The sequence below is a fragment of the Ochotona princeps genome, chromosome X (assembly GCF_030435755.1).
Source record: "Ochotona princeps isolate mOchPri1 chromosome X, mOchPri1.hap1, whole genome shotgun sequence".
In the NCBI taxonomy this organism is placed as follows: Eukaryota; Metazoa; Chordata; class Mammalia; order Lagomorpha; family Ochotonidae; genus Ochotona; species Ochotona princeps.
Genome location: NC_080865.1, coordinates 89217154 through 89238092, shown reverse-complemented (window position 1 = coordinate 89238092; position 20939 = coordinate 89217154). Strand labels below are relative to the sequence as shown.

General features: G+C 50.2%; 1 protein-coding gene across 6 annotated transcripts in view; it reads right to left on the bottom strand.

Moving 5' to 3' along the window:
- The window catches only part of BCORL1 (BCL6 corepressor like 1), a 71462-nt gene that overhangs the window by 8271 nt on the left and 42252 nt on the right, over positions 1-20939 (bottom strand). For all 6 annotated transcript variants that reach the window (XM_058658311.1, XM_058658312.1, XM_004587689.2 and 3 more), the window contains 7 exons: positions 20134-20299; positions 19091-19171; positions 16477-16866; positions 12740-12963; positions 7768-7989; positions 6614-6780; positions 5591-5736 (listed from right to left, as the gene is read on the bottom strand). In XM_058658311.1, the coding sequence (XP_058514294.1) occupies positions 5591-5736; positions 6614-6780; positions 7768-7989; positions 12740-12963; positions 16477-16866; positions 19091-19171; positions 20134-20299 (1396 nt within the window). The remainder of the gene's footprint in view (positions 1-5590; positions 5737-6613; positions 6781-7767; positions 7990-12739; positions 12964-16476; positions 16867-19090; positions 19172-20133; positions 20300-20939) is intronic.

Sequence of the window (20939 nt, the reverse complement as noted above, 5' to 3'; positions counted from 1 at the left end):
TACTTGGAGCTGAGCCGATCCAAAGCCATCCAAAGTCAGGAGCCTGGAGCTTCTACCAGGTCTCCCACGTGGGTGCAGGGCCCTAAGGACTTAGGCCATCCTCTCCTGCCTTCCCAGGCGATAAGCAGGGAAATGGATCTGAAGTGGAACAGTCCATACTAGAACTGGTGCGCATACGGGATGCTGGTGCTGAAGGCTGAGGCTTAGCTCGCTATGCCACAGAACCAGCCATAACCCCCACTCTTCTAATTCTCTTCACTGACTGCAGATCTCGGTCATTTACAGTTCAAGGTGCCATTCTGAGACAGCCAAAAGTTAGCTAACACGAACAAAGATGCAAAGTTGGAACAAGTCCCTGTACCCACACATGGAAGGCTCGCAGTACAACTTCCATTCACACTCCTCAAGCACAGCCATACATCCACACATGGCTCGGATGGAAGAGCACCTTCCTTCTGCTTGCCTCTTCCCCAAGCTCCTTCCCAGCATCCCCAGGCATTTACAGTCCTTGAACAAGTACCCAGGGCCCAGCAATTTCATCCTATGGGCATACACTCAAAAGAGCTGAAAACAGACAAAGCAAAAAGCAAAATGCTTGTATAGGTGTATTCACGGTGGCTCTGCTCTCAACAGACAATAGCCAAAAAGTGGTCATGGCCCAGATGTCCCCCAATAGGTGAATGAATCATCCCCAGAGGGTGAATGGATTGATAAACTGGGGCACAGCCATACAACAGAATAGGTATGCAATCATGTTAACATATGGGCGGACATTGAAAATACATACTACATGAAAGAAGTCAGATGGGAAAGGCCTCGTGCACACTGCAGGAGTCCACTGCAAATGGCTTGCATAAGTCAACCCAGACACAGAATGCATATGGTGGTTCCAAGAACAGGAAGGGGGAATGGGAAGCAACTTCTTCTTTTAAATATTTATTTGAAAGGCACAAAGGGAGATACACAGAAAGAGAGAGAGAGAGAGAGAGGGAGAGAAAGAGAGAGAGAGAGATCTTCTATTTGCTAGTTAATCCCCCAAATATTCATAATGCCTCGGGGCTGGGTTAGGCCGGAGCCTGGGGCCAGAAGCTTCTTCTGGGTCACCCAAACACTTGGGCCATCCTCTGCTGCTGGGAACTGGATGGGAAGCAGAGCAGACGAAACTTGAACCAATGCCCATATGGGATGCCAGTGCTGCAGGTGGCAGCTTAACCTGCCCCTCCACAATGCCAAACCTAGTAAGCAACTTCTTAATGGGTATCAGCTTTGCTTGTGGGGTGAGGAAAATGTTCTAAACTTAGTGAATGACAACAGTTGCACAATGTAGCAAATTTTAAAAAAATTTCTGTATTTGAAAGGTAGAGATCTCTTGTCTACTGGTTCACTTCCTGAATGCCTGTAACAGCCAGGGCTAGGTCAGGCTGCAGCCAGGAACTCCTATTGGGTTTCACATCTGAATAGCAGGGACTCAAGTATCTGTGCCACTCTGCCCAGTACCTAGCAGGATGGTCATCAGGAGGAAGCTGGATGGGAAGCACAGTAGTTAGGACTGGGACCAGGCACTAGGACACAGGATGGGGGTGTCCTAAGGAGTATCTGTTGTGCCCAAAGCCAGTCTCAGAATTGCTCACTTCTTTGTTTTATGTGAATCTCACCTCAATGCCTTCATGAAAAGTACTTCCAGGCTTCATTTCTTCCTATTTTAAAAAAGATTTATTTAATTTTAATTTCAAAGGCAGATTTTTACACAGAGAGAAGAAAAGCCAGAAGACAGATTTTCCATTCACTCGTTCATTCCTCAAATGGTCATATAGGCCAGAGCTGAGCTGAGCTGAGCTGATCCGAAGTTGAGAACCAGGAGCTTCTTCGAGGTCTCTCACATGAGTGCAGAGGTCCAAGGCCTTGGGCCAGCCACCTCTGTTTTTCCATTAACAGGGAGCTGGATCATAAGTGGAGCAGCTGGGACACAAACAAGTGTCCCTATGGGGTGTTGGCACTGTGCCCACCCCTCTGAGCCTCATTTCTAAGAACAGCCTCTAATCTCAACATGAGTGGCTGAGCAGCAGCTACTCCATTTCCCAGGGTTCCATCATACCCCTCCCCAGTTCCTGAAACCAAGTCACCAGCTGAGGGACATGAAAGGAGACAGAGCAAAACAACAACAAAACAAACAAATAAACAAAAAACAAGTGGTCTTTTGACACGGAGTCATGTAGCAGAAGTCTCTACCAGGAAGAACAGAAAGCTGTGACTTGAGTGAGCTCAAGTGGTAACTGTTAACCTTTTCATCAGTGGAGACCAGAGCAGTCCTGGTCCTTCTGACATCCCAAGCCAAAGAGCAACACTTGCTCCAAGCCCCCACATTCTTTCCACCCATCCTTACCGTCTCCGGCAAAATGGGCCCCACACGAAGCCCACCAAATATGAAGAAAGTACACATTCACAGCCCAGATGATCAGAATTTTTCTGCTTCACAAAAAGGATCTACTACAGTAAGCCTGAACAACATGGTGTACCCTTCCTCTTAGAAGGGTTTGGGTATCAGACTTATCTAGAACAGGCACCTTGTGTGAGGCAAGGGAGACTGACTACAAGAGGCATAACCATGATGCTCAGCCTCCCCTCTTAAGTTTGCACAAAATGGAGCCCTTCTGGCCAGTTAAATGGCTTAACTGATTGGCTAAATCTCCACCTGCAAATACTGGAACCCCATATAGGCAACAATTCATATTCCAGCTGCTCCACTTCCCTTCTAGCTCCCAGCTCGTGGCCTGGGAAAGCAGTCGAAGATGGCCCAAAGTCTTGGGATCCTGAACCCTATAAGAGACCCAGAAGAAGCTCCTCGCTTCTGGCTTAGGATTGGTTCATCTCTGACCGTTGTGGTCATTTGGGGAATGAAATAGCAGATGGAAGATTTTTGTCTCTGTTTCTCCTTGTCTCTGTAAATCTGCTTTTCCAATAAAAATACATAAACAAACAACTAAATCTTTTTTAAAAAGGCATTCTTTGCACCCTACAGGGATCTGCCTTCCTTTGCTGCTCAGTGGCACGTACAGTGGGCGAGGCTGAAGACAATCTACAGAGAATCTGGCTGAGCAAATGCTTGGGGCTGAAAAACATGCTGGGAAAGTGCCTCAAGCACACGGGCCAGGTGAAACAACAACCCACAAGTCTCCGCAGATGCACCCAGCCGCGGGGGCTGAGGAGGTGGGGGTGGCAGGGAAGCAGCCTGCAGCTCCTGGCCCGCATCCTCGCGTGTGTCCTGTGGCCTTGGACACCACTCTATCTAGCCATCCCTGGAAATGTGGTGGGGCAGGCGTACAGTGATGACACCAGACATATATTTACTGTGAGGCATGAAAACAGACCCTGATGACGAAGACACTACGTCATGAATGCACCACATGCAACTGAATCACCCACTTTAAAACAGTTAATGCTTGGTGACTTTCACCTCAATTTTAACAAAGCCTTGAGTGTTGTCCTCTAACGCCCCCAAACATCCTTTGGGTCAAAGCCAAAGTTTTTGTTAGAACTTTCTGTGGCAAAGAGATTTTATAGCACTCCATCAGCTCCCAATCCCCATTACTAACCAGCTATACACCCATAAAATGGGGAAACAGGGTCAATATTTGGATGAAGCCATGCAGCTCCAACAGGTTATGAAGTGCCAGCAATAAGATGAGTCTTCTGGGCCCGGTGCGGTAGCCTAGCAGGTAAAGTCCTCACCTTGTACACGCCAGGATCCCATGTGGGCGCCAGTTTGTATCCCAGAGGCCCTACTTCCCATCCAGCTCCCTGCCTGTGGCCTGGGAAAGCAGTAGAGGACGGACCAAAGCCTTGGGACCCTGCACCCACGTGGGAGACCCGAAAGAGACTCCTGGCTCCTGGCTTTGGATTAGTGTAGCTCTGGCCATTGCAGCCACTTGGGGAGTGAACCATCAGATGGAAGATCTTCTTCTCTGTCTCTACTTCTCTCTGTATATCTGAGTTTCCAACAAAAATAAAATATGTCTTAAAAAAAAAAGTAAGTCTTCTGGGCTGGCATGATGGCTCAATGGGCTAATCCTCCACCTGCAAGGGCCAGCATCCCATACAGGTGCCAGTTCAAGTCTCAGCTGTTCCACTTCCCATCTAGCTCTCTGCTTGTGGCCTGGAAAAATAGCTGGGAGATGGCCCAAAGCCTTAGAACTCTGCACCTACATGAAAGACCCAGAAGAAGCTCCTGGCTTCGGATCAGTTCAGCTCCTGCTGTTGCGGGACATTCAGGGAGTGAACTAGCAGATGGAAGATCTTTCTCTCTGTCTCTCCTGTCTATGACTCTGCAGTCTCAATAAAAATAAATACATCTTTAAAATAAAGATTTAGTTAGCACTCTGCAACACACACTAGCATTTGTTTATTCAAAGGGGTACCCTGGCTAAAGGGCAGGATGCCAGCATGCCATTTTGGAGGCCAGTTCAAATCCTGCCTCCTCAGTTTCCGTTCAACTTCCTGCTCATGTACCTGGGAAGCAGCAGGTGATAGCCCAAATCCTGGCATTCCTGGCCCTCACAAGGGTGCCCTGGATGGAACTGTGTGCTCGGCCTGGCCCATGGGCACTGGGGAGTGAGGCACAAATGGAAGATCTTTGTGTCTCTCCCTCTCTTTATCTCTCTGGCCCTCCCTCCATCACTCTGCTTTTCAAATCAACAAATAAACTCTTAAAGAGGGCTGGCTGGTAGTTAGGCTGAGCTGACAGAAGAGAAAAAAAACATTAATTTCTAATTTTTAAATACTCCAAATGTTTACAACATCCATTCTTTGGAGGTTCTAGGAAGTAAAGAAAGAAAGGATTCATCTGATTACAGAAGTGGTCAGACAGCCTTCACTGGACCTGGACAACCACATGATCCACCGAGACCACTGCAGAGCCCCCTGGGTTTGCTGCCCGAGACTCCTTGATCAAGACAGAGTCTGCGGTGCCCTTCGTTGCACTGAGATGCTCTGGATGTGCAAGAGTGCTTTCCTGGGATCTTGACGGATTCACACGTGTGCATATGCTGAGCACAGTATGTGAGAGGAGGCCATTGAGGCAGCTCGCCCGGGGTGCTGGGACCCCATAGGGCCAGCTCCACTAGAGCGAATGGCAGTTATCACTGCCCAGGGCAAATGACTAAAGGACCATCTCAGGCCTGCTCTGCCTACCCTTCAAGGACATGGCCCTGGGGAAGCAGAGCTGAGGTGTGGAGGGAAATGGAGAAGGCTCTCCTGCCACTCCCCACCCAGGAGGGGTTAAGATCTGTCCTGCATGGCCTCCTCAGCTTGACTGGAACCTGAGCCAAAGTCAGGATCGCCCTCAGCAGCCCCGTTGGAGCAGGCATTTGAGGAAGAAACTGGCACATGTATCCCTGTTTGTCTCTCTCTCTCTTTTGCAAATGAACAAAGCAGACAGGAATTTCTGAGGCGCTTGAAGGAACGTGTGAGGAGAGGGCAGGTGGTTCTCATGGGAAGCACTCTGAGATCAAGGGAGATGAACAGGGCCTCCTCCCAAGTTCAAGGGGAAGTGGTCAACCCCAGGGATGGCGGATGCAAGTGTGCCAGTGCTCACCACTGAGAAAGCGCTTCATGGTGTCGCTGCTGGCCAGCTTCATGGCCGTCTGCCCCGAGTAGGTGGCCAGCGTGGGATCAGCCCCGTAGGACAGCAGAAGCCAGATGGTCTCCAGGTTGTCGTTGACCACTGCATCATGAACTGGCCTGTGGAGGTGACACAGGGTGAGGACAACAGGCAGCCAGCAGGAACTGAGGTGTCTTGGCTTCAGGCTACCTCAGCAGAGAACAAATGAGATGACTGTCCCCTCCCCCTGGGTAATTCCATAATCTTCCATTCCACCTTTGCACATCTTCCTCCTCTCTTCTCATTCTCTCTCCCTAACCCCAGATCTGCATGCGTGCCCTGTCCCTCTCCTGCCACCCTCAATCTTCAGTTCCTAGGACACAATAATATTATGCTGGTCTTCGTGGAGTTTGGCGGAGAATGGGCCTAGGAGCAATGAAGAAGTTACTGCAGATGCAGTGGGGGTACAAACTGAGACACCCAGGAGTGCCACTCAAGAGGAAGGAGTGGGGTGACGGCAGCCAAGTGGAGCCTGCACCCTTTTCTCCAGGTACTAGGACCTGACCCCGAGCTCATGTCTCTTTTTTCCCCAAGAAGCAAGCCCTCTGTCAGAACAGAGGAGAATGGGTACGATTTCTCTAAGACACAGTAGGTGTGTTTAGGAAAAAGAAAAAGTATAGAGATCAATTCACAAAGATCCAATGTGGAATGTTACCCTGAGGTCAGCTCCCTAGTTAACTTCTAAAGCCCCAGAGTCTCCCTCAAACAGTTGTCCCACCAAGCTGATCAGGGAGGGGGGCGGGGCAGTGTTAGTGCTGACACCTGCAAGGGATAGGATGATGCCTTGACAACCCCGGCCTTCTCATGGGAACCTGTGGTACACTGGCCTTCCAAGAACTTATCAGTGCCTGCCCTCAACATGAGTCCTTTAGAAATGCCTCCTGACCAAGCCAAGGTTCAACTGCCGAGTGCCCTAAATTAGGGGCAAAGGTGGGTGCCGGGGTGGGACAACCTTACCTCGTGCCGTCCTGGGCGCTGCAGTTCACGTTGGCACCATGTTCTAAGAGAATATTCAGAATGTCAGTCCAGCCACGTGAGCAGGCCTCGTGCAGGGCTGTGTAGCCGGCATTGTCGCGGTGGTTCACGTCCTCGCTGTCCTTCTGCAGGCAGTACATGACCACGTCCTGTGGGCACAGGGAGAGCCTCGAGAGCACAGACAGGTCTCCCTGCTGCCACCGGGACGCCAGCTCTGCTGTGTCTCCAGGGCAGCAGAGAGGTACATTTGATGGCAGAGAACACGCGTTTGGGCTGGCAGTCACTCTAAGAGGCTCACCTGCCCCCTGCAAAGCCCCAGCACCTAGACCTGCACTCCTCTGGCTTTGCAAGGCAGCTGCAGATGGGGGCAAGGAGATGGGCGTGGCAAGCACAGCCTCTGGGAAAAATTTACAAATGAGGTAGGATGAACAAGCCCCGAATACCGGTTTCGGCTGGACCAACATCCACGCCAGGGTAGTCACTTCTGGCCCTCCCCCACTACCCTCCAGCAAACCAGCATTGCTCTGTGTAAGCTGGCAGAGGGAGCTGCTGCTGAGCCTCGCTCTTCTCATCCATATAGTGTGCATAATAAAAGTGACCGTGCAGGTGTGTTGTGAGCTTTAAGTGACAGGAAGTCATCAAAGACCTCAGCATGACCAAAAAGGTGCCATTACATGCTAGCTTCCCTTCCTGCCATCTTCCCAACACACCAAGAAGGAAGATAAAGAGGGGGTCGCTCAGTCTTGCCCCTTGACACCTCTCCCAGCAGGTGCAATGAGGGGATGGTGAAAAAGTGGGTAATAATCACCTTTTATTCTTCTTGGAGCAGGGGAACGACCACAGAGAGAAATTCCAGACAAGGAAAAAAAAATCCCCATACTCCTGTCCCAAGCCCAGGAATGCACTGGATGATATTTTGTTACTACTTCAACATTATTGCAGACTGGCATTCAAATGAAACTTGTATTCCCACAAAACAATCAGATGAAGGGCAAGGCAAACCCCCACCCTCTACAGGCAGTGTGGGCAGGGGAGGCAGGCCAGCATGGACACAAACCCCAGGGGAGCCAAGGGTGAGAACAGCTTCGCCAGAGGTGCCCAGGCTGATGGAAATGTGCAGTCAGCAGCCAGCTTACCTTATAGCCAAGACGGGCTGCCCGCTGCAGGAGGGTCTCGCCAGCGTTTTTGTTCACAATGAGCCGCCGTGCCTCCGGGGGGATCTGCCGGATTGTGGGGGATTCCGTGGCCTCCTCCGGGCCGGCACTTCGGGACTTAGAGGGTGTGCACGGTTCCGTGGCTTTCGCTGAGGTGGGAGACTTGGGCGAGCGTGTCTTCTGCTGGCTCCAACGACCTTTACTCTGGAAAGCCAAGATAGGGCCATGGGGCAGGCCAGACAACACAGCCACTCCACTTGGGCCATGTACCCTCAGTGATGCCTATGTTGTGCTTTGCTGATGGTAATCCCAGGAGCATAGACCACTGTCACATTGAAAGCCAGAGGACCTGCTACCCACCAGTGGTGGCGAGATGGCAAGAGGCTTAAATCCTCAGCCCCATGAAGTACAGACTGATGAAGGGATTGGAAATCAGAGATGTGGATGACATACCTGTTCCTCTTAAGCACTCGGCCCACCTGCCTACCTTCCCGATTTCAGTGAGTCTTATAAAAAAAAAAAAAGATTTATTTTACTTGAAAGGTAGAGTTATAGATATGGAAAAAGACCCTCCAACTGCTGGATTACTCCCCAAATGGTCACAATGGCTGGAGCTCAGCTAGTCCAAACCAAGAAGCCAGGCGCTTCTTCTGGTTCTTCCACGCAGGTGCAGGGTCCCGGGGGCTTAGACCATTGTTTACTTCTTTCCCAGGCCATAAAAAGGGAGCTAGAAAGGAAATGGAGCAGCTGGGACATGAACCAATGCCTATGTGAGATACTGGTGCTTGCAGGTGTGGGAATAGCCTGTTGAGTCACCACACCAGTGCCTTCAGTGAGGGCTTTACAAGTCAGTCAGATGCAACAACAAATGCAAGCAGAGAGTAAAGAGAATCAAGGACATTGGGACCTCATCCCCACCACCCTCACAGGCATTGCCTGGATACTGCTGCCTGTCTTTCTCCATGCAGTGTCCCCAGACCATACCCAGATCCAATTGGGACAGCGGGGTGAGTTTTGACTTCAGATGGAGAGACATCTGAGCTTGAACCAGGCCTCAGCCAGGCACCAGCTCCGGAGCCTGGGACACAGCACAACCCCCCTGAGCCATACTATCTTTTTTACAGGGTCTCAGAGACAACAGCCCAACCAGGGACCATAACCTTAAGAGGACAGGCAAAAAAAAAAAAAAGGAGGGCAGGCACTCAGAGCCTCTTTCCTGTGTGCCCCAAGTGTCTTCCCTTCTCCCCCTTCAAACTGGAGTGTCTCCAAGTGGTAGCCCAAGCCTAGCTGGCTGTACATGGTCTTGGGGTCCTTCCAGGGGAATGGGGGCAGGTACCACGTGTTCAGATCAGGAGCGACTGTGCTGGAGGAACCAGACAGAAGGAGCCTCGTCTGCTTGTGGACCAAAGTTACATGAAGAGACCTTAGGCTTGGAGCAAATGACACAACTGGATGCCACTTTGAGGGGCCCTTTGTGTGGGGGACTCCCTTTGTTTGTGGCAGGGCCATCAATCCCTGAGGAGGGGGCAGGGGGCTGACTGTGTTAGCCAGCCTCCAAGATGCTCCCTGACGACCACACCTCCTGACCCTTGGCCCTGGTGTAGCCCCAATCACGCAAGACAGGGCTGACCTGTGTAAGCCATAGGAGATTGCAGACACTGCAGTCTGACTTCCAAGGCTGGGACCCAAAAAGACATTTGTGGCTTCTGTGTTGCTCCCTCTCGAATGCCTTGTAGAGGGACCGTCAGCTGCCAAATCAGGAGGACACTTCAGGAGTGCTTTAGAGAGGCGCAATGGGGCCAGGGTAGGAGGCTGCCTACCAACAACCAGCATCGGTTTGCCAGCCACTCAGCAAGCCACCCCAGAAGCAGATCTTCCAGCCCCATTCCAGCTTTCAAATGATTGTAACCTTGGCTGACACCCTGACTACAACCACATGAAAGACCCCAAGGCAGGCCCAGCCAAGCTATTCCCGAATTCCGGAGTTTCGCAAACCTGTGTGACAGAATATATACTTGTTATTCTGTTAAGTTGCTAGGTTTTAGACCAAGTTGTTACACTGCAATAAATGATAGCAAGGCATCTTCAAAAAGTCAATGGATGTGGCCGGTGCAGTGGCACAGCAAGTAAGCCTTACCTTTGGCACTGGCATCCCATATGGATGCTGGTTCATGTCCTAGCCACTCCACTTCCCATCCAGCTCCCTGCTTGTGGCCTGGGAAAGCAGCAGAGGATGGCCCAAAGCCCTGGGCCTCTGCACCTATGTGGGAGACCCGGAGGTATGTCCAGGCTCCTGGCTTCAGGCTAGCCCAGCTCTGGCTGTTGCAACCATTTGAGGAGTGAACCAGTGCATAGATCTCTCTCTTCCTTTCTGCTTTTCAAATATATATAAAACAAAAAAAGCTCCCCGGAAATGGGGTTCATCTTCCTTTCATTATTTCTAGGACTCAGAGCTGTGCACATCAGTGCACCAACAGTGGCCAGGTGCAGTGCACTAGGCAGTCAGAAAATATTGCCCAGGGAAAGTCAGCCAAGTCAGCCTAGTGGCAGAGAACAAGCTGAGGCCTCAGGGCAGTTGTTTCCTCCAGAAGATCCCAAGAGGCATGGGAAGACCTAATGATTAGTCTTTCATCCCAGAGGGTAGTGAGGTACGGTCCCAGGCAGCAAGAGACTGGCTGGGAGGGCCCAGCACCCCTGGGTCAGCAGCAGGAGAGAGCATGCCATGGCAGAACCAGAGGATGCTGGCTGAAGCACCCAGGTGTTTCAGGAGGCTCAAGCAGGAACCCAAGGGTAACATGCCTTCTGGCAGCCACAGCTGTCAGAACAGCAAGGCAAGGAGCAAGTACAAGTGTAGACACCCCTTGCTTCCCCCTCTCCCCACAGCAATTGGCGGAGGCCCCACGCCAGTGCTGGGGAGTACCTCTAGCCTCCCGCCATCTTACTTGCTACAACAAAGTCCTGTGCCATCTGGGGCAACCAGAAATGAAAGGAAGGTGAGAGGGACAAACAGAGGAGCCAGGAGGGACGGCAACACATGCAGAAACACATTTCTGCAGGCACACTACCAGGCAGAGCCACCGGGTGGGATGGAGTCATCAGAATGTGTGGGGGAGGTGGGGGGAGGAAGGACAAGCAGGAACCTGGGGTGCCCTCTGTCCCAGCTCCGCTAGGCTGCAAGGCTTCCTATCCAATCTCCCTGCCCGCAGGGTCTCCCATGTACAGACCAAAGCTGTTTGGAAGGCTGAGAGCCACAGGGAGGCGCTGTGGCTCTTAAAGTACACAGGCCTGCTGCAGCAAGGCAAAGTAACTGCACTTAAGTCTCTGCCGCCTTCGGATGAGGCTAACTAAATCATTGAGGCGGAACAGGTGAAGCTGCCACCTGCAGCACCAGCATTCCATATAGGCATCAGTTCATGTTTGAGCTGCTCCACTTCTGATCCAGCTCCCTGCTGATGCATCTGGGAAAGCAGCGGAGGTAGCAGTGCTTGGGCCCCTGCTGCCCATGTGGGAGACTGGGATGAAGCTCCAGGCTCCTGGCTTGCATCTGGGCCAGGCCTGGCTTTTGCAGTTATATGGGGACTAAACCAGTGGATGGAAGATCTGTGTGTGTCTCCCTTTCTTCTCTGTAACTGTCTTTGAAATAAACAAAATAAATATTAAAAAAAAAAAAGCACTAGCCTCCAAAAGCATAAAAGCATTGGTTCCCAGAAACAAGAATGGTAACAGAAGCAAAGCACTTGGCACAGACCATCCTTCCCTTGGGCCCTGTCTTTCTCCCACTCTGAGGGTCATGAAGAACAGATGTCATGGCCATGTTGTGCCTGTGCCTCATGCCCCTCATGCTGCCTCAGCCCAAATGATGAAGAGAATGCCCAAGCAAGCCCCAGAGAGCACTTTAGGGTGATCGAAGCCCGTCGCAGACATTGCCTCCTTTGTTTCCCCAAGCACTCTTGTGAGCCACAAAGACCATGGAGTATAGCTCCGTTTTGAAGGATGAGGAAATAGCCTGGCATCCCTCATGTGGGCTGCAATAAGGCTGTGGCTTGGGTAGGGGAAGGGCTAGAGGGGAAGCAAGCATCTGGGTCTCCCACCTTTTTGCCCTTTCAGGGATCCCTGCCCAGGAACTGGAGATGGAGAGAGCCATTAACAACCACAAGCACCACAACAAGCCCAGCTGGGCCTCGGGGAGGGGTGAGCGATGACAAGTGCCTATTATGGATCACATATTTGAATCTGGACCTTCATTTCTCTCAAATATAGAGCTCACATGGATGAGCACTGTTCCCCCCACCCCGTGATAGTGCAATGTGGAATCCAACCCCAATGCTATGAACATTAGACCCCAAAGAGATGTTTGTTTTGAAAGGGCATCCTAGGAATGCTTTTCGGGTTGACTATGACTGCTTACTTGGTCATTCCTGGGCTGTCACCAGACATATGGGAGCTGGGACAAAAGGTAGAGCAGGGCAGCTATAACCTGGGCCTGAGTAGAATACCTCAGCCAGCCCCACCCTCAGGCCACCCTTGTCTGGCTATCAAACTCCTTGCTCCCATGAGTTGTTGTGGCTGTTTTTCCTTACCTTGACTGGTTCAGGAAGCCCTGTGATTGATTAGTTTCCAATGACAAAAGCTTAACATTGGATGTTAACAAAAATATTCACACTAACATCCTGCCATATTCTAGAATGCTTCTTTAACTCAAAGGAGATCCAGACAGTGGAGAGGAAAAGCCCTCATGGGCCCAAACTCTGTAAGTAAACCTGAATTCCCATTTTTCAGATCTGCCCCCTTTTCCTTCTAGAACAAGTTTGGAATACCTTAATAACGATAAGTACATTTGATCCCTGCCATACCTCCCTGCCTTTCCTTCCCCAAATGCCTACTGACCAAGGAGCTTGGTGGGCTCCACCAGCCTGTGCCCCTCCCCTAGACATGTTCCCTGATAGTGACATACCTTTGTCTCTTCAGAGACGTTTGCCATGTGCTTGGTTTTGCACTTCCGTTTTCCTGATGGCTTTTCGGAATTTTCAAGGCAGGCTGGCTCCTCCAAATTATTTGGGAGGAAGCCATTTGGTGAATCCGAGATCCCCTGGGTTTTGGTGGGTAAGAGAAGGTTCCTGTTCCTGAGACAGTGCTCCGAACTTTGGGAGGAAGTCTTCTGCTTACGGGCCTTCAAATCTGAAGGCAAGAAAACGGGAGAGAACCATGTCAAAGACACAGAACCCACAGAAACAACACTATCCTCTTGAATGAATCAGAGGACCTATGGGGATCAGAATGCAAATGTGAAGTTGGGGAAATGTCAGCTAACAGAACCTAGTGCACTGCTGACTGTGCCCCAAAGCCCTCCTTCAATGGACACTGGACTTCAACATCCAAGTCCTTCCCTCTATCAACAGAGACAGCTCCCAGCCCTGCCAGCAGGAGGCAGCCTATCTGACTGTCTCCAAGACAAGGGTAACTTTAAAAGGGTTCACCCATAGGCCTAAGCAAATTGAAGTTTCTTTTCAGGTTCTCCCCCGCCCCCGCACACTGGTCTGTCTCCACTACAACATTAAAAAACAAAAAGCCAAAAACAAATTTGGCAGCTCTGCTGATGAAAAGCATCAAGTACAGTGGGGATAGGGCATTCATGTAAGACGGCTGGCTGCCTTCTGCCTTCAGTTCTACTCACCTGATGGTCCTCCTTGTCACTCTCTGAGGACACAAAGGTGAAAGCCCCAGAACCTCCCTGAATCCAGAAGATGCCATGAACCTACGCAGCTGGTAGTCCATGGCAGAAATCCTCTGCCTTCCCTGGTTGGAAACCAAGTCACCAGTGTCACAACAACACATGGGGTGACACCTCAAACTCTAGCCACAGCTCACTGAGCAAAGTGCATTGTAAGTTCACAAGGCCTGTTGGGAACTCCATTCTCAGGACTCTCCTTCCAAGAGGTGCGCTCTAAAGCCCATGTGTGGGGGCGATGGCTCAGGTATAGGGGCAATAGTATCTTTCGCTATCTTTTAACTTGGGTTACATGACTAGGGCACTAACTGTCAACAGTGTGCAACCCAGAAACTCTGTAAGCCTCAGTTTCCTTCTCTGTAAAACAGATAATACAATTCACATTATAGGAGTGATGTAAGAATAAAATGAAATTAACACACACAAAACTCTTTTGATAACATGTAAGACATTATATTGCTTTATTATTTATGCATGGACTTTTTAGTTAGGGCCAAACGTGTATGTTACGTCCCTAAAGGATAGAACACCACACCTAGCACACAGCAAATTATCATGCTGTCTATGGAATACATGAACTGGGATCAATCTCTAACTTGTGAAACAAAGATAAATATCCCTAACGGCACTTTCACTGTGCAACTTCTAAACTAGAACTTACTTTTAAATTTTTGTTTGAGACAAAGAGAAAGAAAGAGAGAGCTCTTATCAACTGGTTCTCTCCCAAAATGCCTACATTGCTGGGGATCTGGGATCAAGGAACTCAATCCAGGTCTCCCACCTGAGTGGCAGGAACCCAATTACTTATATCACCAACTGCTGCCTCACAGGGTTTGCAATGGCAGAAAGTAGAATGAAGAGTCTGGACAAAAATCAAACCCAGGTTCAAGAGGTGGGACATGCTTGTCTTATCCACTTAGCCACATGCCCACTCCTCAACTAGGGTTTTGATGCAGCAAGTTTGGACTGAAGCAAAGGAGGAAGGAACAGTTAGGACCCCGGGAAACATAGGAAATCCATATTACAGCGTTCAATGACTCACAAAAGAGATTTTTTTTGCCTTTACCCCATTCACCCAGGGCAGGGCAAATTCAGGTTCATTCAGCTGTGGAGGAGCTAATGCCTTATCATAGCACACTAAGGAATTAAGAGTACATAGCACACAAAGGAGGAGTGTGAGAGGAAGTGGCTCTTTTTTTTAATCTCTCTGAAGGTGAAGAAGAAAGATCCTGGGCACAGGCTTAGACAGGGGTAAGTAAGGGTGACCTGCCTAGTTTGACCTTTGCCTAGTTCTCTGATGTCAAACCGAATGACAGGAGGAGGTGGAGTTGGAGCTTCCAGAAGATAGAAAGGTCTGGCAGGCAATTCCTGCATAAAAAATGTCATCATCAGAGCTGGAGAGGAAGGTTACCACAAGACATGCCAAAGCCAGCTGCCTCAATGCAAAGCCCTTCAGACACATCCAGAGAGGGGGCGGAGGTGGGGGGGGGGGAGATGGAGGGAGACAGATACAGACTTTTCAACAAAGGGAGCTTCTCCCAAACAAGCTAGGAAGACTTGATTGGTGATGTTCTCTGTGCCACTAGAGGTGTCCAAAGGCCTGCTAGTCACTTATTTGAAACACTGTGGAATCGCTAGCTCTGCATTGACTGGCCAAAGGGACCAGGCTACCCTGAAGGTCCTTTTGGTTTCAAGAGCCAAAGAGTTTCGTAGGAATCCTCCAAGTGAGAAAATTAGCCCACATCAGAGAAGAAGGGTGGGTGCAAACACTGCTCTTCATCCCAACACAAGTGGCTGAGGCCAATGGCTCAACAATTCATCCATAACCAATCCGTTATGACTCTAGCAGGAGAAAGGGAAAATTGCCCCTACTCACTGCATAGTTGATGAAAATTAGCTCAATTACTCTCTTGAGCATAAGGATAGTAGCAGCATATACATCACCATTTAAGCTGAGCCAGAAATGAGGTTAAGCCTTTGCTGCATTATTATAGGAAACCCAGAATTGTGCCCGCTCAATATGAGGTTACTTAGTTTCCACTGATAACAAGCTGCAGATGTCTACCAGTAGCTCAGTATGAATATATCATGGGAGGCAATCAATTGCTGTTTCAAGGGTAGATGGTCATAGAATGAGAGTGAGATACAGAAGTGTTCTTATGCAACTGAGGGATGTGCTTTTTGCTCAATTAGAAATCTACTATAGGAATGGGCCTGAACAGTCCTTAGTAAAACACATTGCCAATGGACCCCGGCAGTTTGTGCCTCCTGGAGTACAGGTGACAGTTTTAGACATGACCAAAGAAAGCTTGCCTTTCTCTTTGGGCTGTGTACTTTCCCACCTAAGGTCCAACAAAAATGGAGCTGCTCTGGGTCATCCCAATGCTTCCCTCTGCTTCTAAGTACTTTTTGTGGTTTCACGGAGAAAGCCAAGTGGTACCTGACTTTGACTTGGAAGTTGTACTGCAGGTCTGAGGGAACTGCTGTATTTTTGAGCTTAGGAGCTGAAGAACCCCAGGAAAGGCAGCCAATGCCCTGATTCTTCTTGAACCTGGGATATGAGGAAAGAGCACCCAGACTCCTGAAAGTCTCAACTCACTGACATCAAGTTGCCCACTTGGGGGACAACTTCTGTCCCCATGGCCTGGCCCAAAGGTTCAGACCTCTCTTTAAAAAATAAAAAAAAAAGAAAAGAAAAACAGAGGACTCAGAGGACTTGACCCTCATGCCCTCAGCTCTCCTGCAGATCATTCTGGACTCATTCAGTCTCAATGCAAAGCCAGAAGCTCTGGGATGAAGCTGAATAACCCCACCTGACAGCCGGAGATCACCACAATGGGCATCAGTGCTTGCAGAGGCCTTTGGCTGCAGCAAAGAATGCAGCAGCGTGAAGATCTGTGATGTCTGAGGCTCTCCAGCAGCCCAGTTTGTTGCGGGAATGGCAGTCCCCTGGCCAGCCTTACCTGCTCTCCCTTTCCGCTGTTGCTCTTCTTCTTGCTCAGTAAGGTACTCCCCACTCTGATATTTCCGGTTCTTCTGCCGTCTCCGCTTCTTCCTCTTCACCAGGCCCTCCTCCTCTTCTTCCTCCTCTTCTTCATTGGTGTCCCACATCTGCCGGGCAGCCTCTGTCCTCCAAGGCATCTCTCGGGCTCGCCACAGGTGCCTGCGTCCCTGGCTCAGCAAGGTCTTGTCCTGGGCATGATGGCTACGGTACTGGGTGTCCCGCTGGGTCTTTCTCACCTTTCGCCGCTTAGCTGGGGTAGGGGCCACCTCCTCTTCCTCTTCGGTGGGGAAGACTTCCTGGCTTCCCAGGTCACTGTCTGCCATACCAGCAAAGGAGCTGCAGATGCTTCCTGGGGACGAGATGCACAGAAGACAGTCACAGACCTCTCCAGAAGACAGTGTGTACACTCTAAGCAAGTCCCCTAGGCTAGGGGTCCCAAGTCTAGGTTCAAGTTCAGGCTCTGCCAGTTATTAGCCATGCACCTTGCAAAAGTTCCTTCATTCTATTTCCTCATTTGTAAAATGGGGCTACTAGTCTTCCCTTACTGACCTCTTGGAGCTGTTTGGAGGCTCAGATATGATCTTTCACCCTGAAGTACTTTATAGAAACTGACATGTCATACTACTAAACACTATTAAACACACACACACACACACACACCCTGGGGCCAGTGCCACGATGAAGCAAGATAATTCTCCACCTGTGCTGCCAGCATCCCATATGGGCTCTGGTGGCTCCACTTCCACTCCAGCTCCCTGCTGTGGTCTTGGAAAGCAGAGGAGGATGATCCAAGTCCTTGGGCCCCTGTACCTATGTGGGAGACCTGGAAGAAGTTCCTGGTTCCTGGCTCCTGGCTTTGGATTGGTCCAGCTTTGGCCATTGTGGCCATCTGGGGAGTGAACCAGCAGATGAAAGATCTCCCTCTTTCTATCTCCTCTCTCTGTAACTCTGCCTTTCAAAATAAAAATAAATAAAAAAAAAACACAACCTTACTTTCATATGTTACTGTGACACTTGAATTCAACCCACAAACTCATGTTTAGCACATAGAAAGTACCAAGCTTCAGGAGGAAGGGGGCAGAAGAGGACCACAGGTCCATCTGTTCAGCAAATCCGGCTTTGGTGGAGCATGAAGAAGGCCCAACTGGCTTTGTTCCCCAGGCCTGCTCACTCTGTGGCCCCACCATTTTCACTGCTAGAGCCACCCTAAACGAGCAGAAGCCTCACAAAAGAAAAGCCAAGCAAGGGGTCCTTTTCCTGTGAAACAGCCTGCTCTAGTCACAGTCACACCCAAGTGCTCCCTGGCCAGTCCCTCTTCCCTTCCACTGACCCCACCTCCTGCAGAGCTGCCAAGAGTTCAGGGGTGGAGTTTTGCCCAGCACTGCCTCCCATCCCCACCCTAGCATAGCTGTTCCTCACTACTGGGCGGGACAGCCACTTCCCCTTCTTTCCTGACAGCCCTGGGGACTGGACCGGGTGGCACCTTTCCGCCCCTCCTCGGCCACCTTGCCAGGAGGCCATTCTCCTCTTTTGCCACTTTCCTTCAATTCTAACAACAAAAGTACAACCTAAATTGGCTGGTTGTGGACACCCGGAGACCTGACACCTTCCTGGGAAGCAGCTGCAAGGCATGACCATCTTTCTTGCAAGCCTCAGCTATTAACTTGACCATCCCCAGACCCAAGTGAGGTAAGCCGAGAGAGGCAAACACAGTGATCCTGGTCCCAAGCTTCAAATTGGTCAGACCACTTGCAGACAGCACCTATGCAGCAAACTTTCCATGACACAGAGTGAGCAAGGGAACCAAGTGTTCCGGTTAATCTAATACTCTGGGTAACATACAATCACCATAGAGATCACACGGGGATCACCAATGGCCAGACTCAAATGCAGTAGAGGGTGGCTAATGCCAAAATGCCACTGGCCTGAGTGTAATCGCTCTTTGATGATGGTTCAGAAGATCCTTCATGATTCTGCAAGGCCTCTAGGCCATCATGATGAGCATCAATGACCTTCATGTTTGCCATGTGCTGAGGTGCCAGATCACTGAGTCTCCACAATGCTTCATTTCCCCATGGCAGCTAGTCTACCTGGAGATCCAAGAGAAACCCTCTCTAGCACCCTGTACCAATGTGGAGGCTGGGAGAAGATCACTGGTGCGTGGCAAGGGTCATTTTGAATTCAACTCTAGGGTTGCCCAATACACACTGAGGGAGGCAAACACGATGATGCCCACCATAAAAGGACACTAAGATCCAGACCCAAAGGCTAACTGTCTCACTTGGGCCTCTATAACCCTCTGATGCCAAAACTTGCAGCAGAACCAGCTTTTCTTGCCTCGTTTCATCACTGGCTCTTGACAAGACATGATGGATCCCTGACCTGGGATGCCAGGCCAACAATAACCCTAAGACCATGGGCACTATCCCTGCTGCCACCTGTAGAAAGGAGCCACACAACTTGGCACTGTGAATTAAACTGTCAACTCTCTGCTTTGGGCCAGTGGTGAAATCATTCAAATGAATGTCTACCTTTCTCTGCAGTGAAGACGCCATGCCTTTAATCTCACTTACCAGACTGACTGCGCGTGCGGGTACTCAGAACTACAGGGATGAAGTCCCGAAAACTGCTCTTTGCTTTCTTCTCCATGGAACCTGGAGCAATGCATGGTTTGGGGGCAAAAACAGCACAATCAGAGTCTGACAATTGGAAAACCCTGTCAGAGAGGCTAAGGTGAAAAAAATCAAGGGAGAGTTAGTGCTTCAGCCCCTGGTTACCCTGAGTTACACACATGACCTTGCCTTATGCTACTATCACACAGGCATGTCTCTTAGGTAATATGTATTTCCCAGAGGCTTTTGGAAACTTGGAGGTTGGTCATTTTTGCTAACATTAAGAAAGTCAATTCGTGGAATTAATTCAATGGTAGGCCAGGAGGTGGAAGGTCCAGCAAGCCTAGATGACTTGGAGGCCATTATACAGTTAGAACCAAGCTGGAGTAAGTGCCAGAGAAGCGTAACCGCAACGAATCTTGGAGGACTGAGGAAGGCAGGGAGATGGGAGCAGCAAGATGGCGAACAGAGAAAAACAGTTATGTAAGAACAGGAAGGGCATGTCAAATGGACCAGACCATGAGCACAAACTATTGTGGTCAGGACCGCATGGGATTCCCTCCCTGACGGCACACAGAACTACTGGTGGCAAAGCATGCAGGTCAAGCAGGTACCATTCCTATCACCGAAGAACAAGAAGAACTTAGGAATTTTCTAAATCCCTCTGGCCACATAGGTGGCAAGTTATTTCTCTTTTTTGAACCAGAACTTTCCAATATATCTCAAAGTAGAGAAATCCCCATTTTACTAAATCCCCCTGAAATCTGTTTCTTGTTTGAGCCTCAACCCACTGCAGAGAAACCGATCTGTTACTCGGGAGCTCATACCTCCTTTGGCCTTCAAAATGAGCCTTGTTCTGGAATGCAGGATGAAGAGGCACCCCCAGTCTCCCTCCTGGCCGGCCTCGGAAGTCAGAGTTCCCAGCCCAGCCCAGCCCAGGAACAAGCCCCACGAGCCCCTCAGGGAGCAGTGGGGGGGGGGAGGTCGGATCCCTGAGGGCTTACCTTCCTCGGGGCCGTCAGCTCGTTTCCCTGGAGACTGGGCCTCTGGCCTCGCTGGCTTCCGCGGCTTGTGCTTTCCCCTGACTGCACTGTGCTCTTTTCCTGATTCTGAGGATCCCCTGGGACTTTTCTTCGTGGGTTCCGGGGGGTCACTAGGTGGCTTCCGGCACTGTGGAAGGGTAGAGTCAGGTGGAGGTCACTTTTGCTACTTTTCTTCCCCCAACATTTATTGGCTCGTTTGAAGGCAGAGGTGGGGGGGGGGGAGAGAGAGAGAAATCTTCCACTCTTTGGTTCGCTCCCTAAATGCCTGCAACAGCCAATTCAGAGCCAGGGCAAAATTAGCAGTCTGGAACTCCAACTGGGTCTCTCACATGGCTGGCAAAGACCAGGCACTTGGGCCATCTTCTACTGCTTTCTCAGGCATATTAGCAGGGAACTACATCAGAAGCAGGGCAGGCATGACTCAAATCAGCACTCACATGGGATATGGGCATCACAAGCAGTGGCTTAACCAAGTCACGATGTTAGCCTCATTTTTGATTCTTAAGAAAGCTCTTCAGGATTGGCACTGTGACATAAAGGACTAAGCTTCCACCTATATAATGTCAACATCCCATATGGATGCAGGTTCAACACACAGCTGCTTTACTTACGATCCAGCTTCCTGCTAATGCTCCTGGAGAAGCAGAAGAAGATGGTCCAAGTGCCTGGGTGGGCCCCTGCACCCATGAGGGAGACCTGGGAGACCTGGATGAAGCTCCTGGCTCCTGGTTTTAACCTGACCTATCCCTGGCCATTGCAGACATTTG